General features: G+C 36.8%; 1 protein-coding gene across 1 annotated transcript; it reads right to left on the bottom strand.

Moving 5' to 3' along the window:
• Window positions 1-1,025: 1,025 nt before the first annotated feature.
• On the bottom strand, window positions 1,026-3,622 carry LOC108736832 (piggyBac transposable element-derived protein 2-like). Its single transcript, XM_025980459.1, has 3 exons — window positions 3,298-3,622; window positions 1,401-3,101; window positions 1,026-1,083 (listed from the first exon to the last, which is right to left on the bottom strand). The coding sequence occupies exons 1-3, from the start codon at window positions 3,306-3,308 to the stop codon at window positions 1,026-1,028; spliced, it is 1,770 nt and encodes a 589-aa protein (XP_025836244.1). The 5' UTR covers window positions 3,309-3,622.
• Between the last annotated feature and the right edge of the window lie 117 nt (window positions 3,623-3,739).

Consider the following 3,739-nt stretch of genomic DNA (forward strand, 5'->3'; position numbering starts at 1 on the left):
CGTGCTGTCAAACCTACACTAGCAAGGAGATCGGGCTGAAACTATAGCTACAAGCTATCCAAGGATGGTACTATAGAATGTCACCTCAAGGTAGGCCTAGTGGCGTCATCTCTTGGTTAGGCCGGAAACTTATCAATCCACCCTCGTATATAGAGCTATAAAGTAGTAAGGATATAAAGCAGAGGATATCGCAGGGTCGTGTCGCCTTTAATAAAAAGAAGTCACTTGTATGCTCACGAACGGTTAATTTAGAAATTCGAAAAAGATTGTTAAAGGTGTATGTTTGGAGCGCGGCGTTGTACGGGTGCGAAACATGGACAGTGGGTGCGGCGGTAATAAAAAGGTTAGAAGCATTCCAAATGTGGTGTTATAGGCGAATGATGAGGATAACGTGGGTAGAAACGGTTAGAAATGAAGAGGTATTGGAAAGAATAGGAGAACAGAGGACTCTATGGAAGTCAATAAAAAATAGGCGATATAGGTTGGTAGGACACCTTCTCAGGCATGAAGATCTAGTCAGAGACAGAAACAGGAGTTAGGAGGGGTAGAGGTAGACCTAGGTTAGATTATTGTTCGCAAATAGTTAAAGATATGGGTTGTTCTAGTTTTAGGGAAATGCGAAGTTTAACTCAGTATTAGAAAGAGTGGAGGTACGTGTCCAACCAGTCTTAGGATGGACGACGTTATGATGATGACTCCTATTTTTGACGTCATCTAGCAATTAGTAGAACATCGATAAGTGGCGGCAAATTTGAAAACTGCAGTGCTATATAAGTTTCCTATTATTTTTATTAAAAAAAAAAACAAAAACATATCCGTCAGGGATCATTGTAGTCGTATTGCTCATACTCAGAATGAAGCGAGTGACGCTAGGTTTAGTGGGGACTGCATATTCTTTATCTGGCTATGGAGTTGTAGTGAATCCTGTTTACTTTTATGGTTATAGAACATCGAATTTCTATGAAGTGGTTGTTAGGGGTTTGTCAAATCTGATAGCAGATTGGGCGACCCCACTAGTCACAAATTTAGTGGTTCTGAGCAGCAGCACATTTGCCGTCCACGACTTCCAAAATATTTGGTTCCCTACCTGCAGCAAATTTTTTTAATATTGGAACACTTCTCAAACTCAAGGAAAAAGTTGGAAAATTAAATTTATTTATAACTAGCGACCCGCCCTGGTTTCTCACGGGTAATCATTTTCCCCGCTAGAGAGCTTCGATAGTAGTACTTCTTTGTAGACCTTTTTAAGGTGTACAGTACTGTAGTACATTATTTTGATCTACCACGTAGGGTACAGCCAGCGTTTGAAAAGCACGCGCAAAAAAATGTGTTTATTTACAACATCACATTAGAAACTAAAATTATGAGTGTTTTTCTATTATATTATGCATGTGTTATACATATAAACCTTCCTATCGNGCCTTGGTCCAGTATTATTTAACGATGGAGAAGCTGTAAGGATTGCTAATACTACCCTCCTTCGAAATTCAAACAGTGTTATATTATCTTTACTGTTTGCAAAGCGATAAAGGTACCAGGCGTTTACAGTCATACCATCTAACAGGAAACGAAATAGTGGCCAGTACCATTTCTTTGACCTTATTTTTGATCGGTGAACTCCTCGCATTTGATCGAAACGATCAACTCCGCCCATTCCTTTATTATAGTAATTGATGACAGTTGGCTGGTCAATATTCACAGAGCCTTTCTCCTTTCTCGACCAACGTTTACAGGAACTTTTTGTTTCACATAATGTTTCATTGTCTAAATTTGTGGCCACAGTTACTTGACTATTATCATGCCAACGTGTCAATGTGATTTTGGACGTGACATCTTTTAGACTATGATGAGAACCACGCTTATGTTTTTTCAAATCCTTAAGAGGTGCTTTTTCCACCCTGTCAGACCTGATAGTACCGACCGCGAACATTCCATGCTCTGATAACGTTTGTAGTAATGGCAGAGAAGTGAAGAAGTTATCAATAAAAATAATACTGCCATCGTTTAAAAAATTTAAACATAAGTTTTCGGTTACCGAGGATCCTAAAGACTTTCCTTCACATTTATCTCCAGTTCCAGTATAAACAGAACATTTTATAAGATACCCATCGAATGTTGTAAGACACCAAAGTTTAAAACCGTATCTGATTGGTTTGCCACGGATGTATTGTTTCATACCATGCCTACCATAATATGGTTCCATGGCTTCGTCTACTGAAAAATATTTTCCTAATGGGCGGATAAGTTCTGAAGAAATTTTATTCATGTGATCAAACAATGGCCTTACTTTATAAATACGATCCTCTTTGTCAATTTCTAAGTTGTTATTGAAGTGTATAAATCGATGAATAGTTTCAAATCTATTCCTAGACATACTATTGCTTACTAGGTATTTATGTGTGTCTGGACGAGTTTCCCAGTAATTACGCCTTGATGGAACAGGACTGTACCCTGATAATAGTATTATCGCTAAATACTTGTAAATATCTTCTCGTGTAACAGAAAAGTCATGAAAACCCTTTTGGTAAGCATAGCGTGTTGTTTCTTGACAAATATAGTCAATTATTCCATCAGAGAAAAACCTTTTGAAAAAATCTATTGGTGCCCATTTCTTATCTACACCTTCTTGGACAATTAGAGGATGATTCTTCTCAAACTCACAAATCTTTTCCTTTCTTTCTACAAGGGTTACATCTTTCCATTGCCTTGTTTTCTTCTTTTTTTTATCGTTTGTCTTTATACTCTGGGATTTCAGCCTTTTCTGCTTTTCTGCTAACGTCTCTAAATCACTGTCGCTATCACTTTGTACCGTATTTTGTTCTTCAATAAACAGTTTACTTTTCCCTTCATTCCTATTCACTGCAATAATTTCCATAGCTTGCGCTAACAATCCTCTTCCTAAATCAGTAATAAGCGGCGGAAGTTCATCATCACTAGGCCCATCATCTTGATCGCTGTCCTCACCATCCACGGGAGGAAGTAGCACAAAATCTAACTGGTCAGCATTATCGAAGTCTTCGTAATACTCATCATCTGAATCCAAGTCATTTAAAACAGCTAATAACTCTTCTGCGTCTCTCTGATTTGCAGGATTATAAAGTCTGAAACATACATCACTGTTATTGCCCATCGTATGATATATCATACGTAAGAAAAAAACTTAATTTTTTCACAACAGAAACATGTTCACGCTTCAAGATAACGTTCTACATACTGCTTTATATATGATTTCTAAAATAAACCTCATCATTTATGCATACATTACTTCGAACATTCTATAAATGAAAATAAACTTACCGTTTACTCATCTTCGGCTAAGAAATCGGTATCTAAAAATTTATAGATCAATGTGATAGACAGTTTTATCAAAAAATATGCGATATTAATTTTTACCTATTGTACTTTATGTAGATAATGTTGTCCAAACACCAAACACAGCAAACAATCAAAACGATCCCGTACACGGTACCTCAAAACAACATGTGATTTGCGTATGATATATCATACGATGGGCACTTATGGGTTAACAACAATGCGGCATTATAAATCATTGAGCAGTAGTTTCTAAGCACCAAACAAGCACTCTGCACTGCAAAATGTGTACTATATTGGTAAATTGATATTATTATAGAATAGTAAAATAATATCTTTTATTTCTCTCCATTTAACGACCACTCTTTATAACGCCGAAAAATGTTCAGTCCCTTAAGTGTCGTTATATAGAGTTTACACTGTATAT

Source organism: Agrilus planipennis, unplaced genomic scaffold (assembly GCF_000699045.2).
Source record: "Agrilus planipennis isolate EAB-ADULT unplaced genomic scaffold, Apla_2.0 scaffold187, whole genome shotgun sequence".
Taxonomy (NCBI): domain Eukaryota; kingdom Metazoa; phylum Arthropoda; class Insecta; order Coleoptera; family Buprestidae; genus Agrilus; species Agrilus planipennis.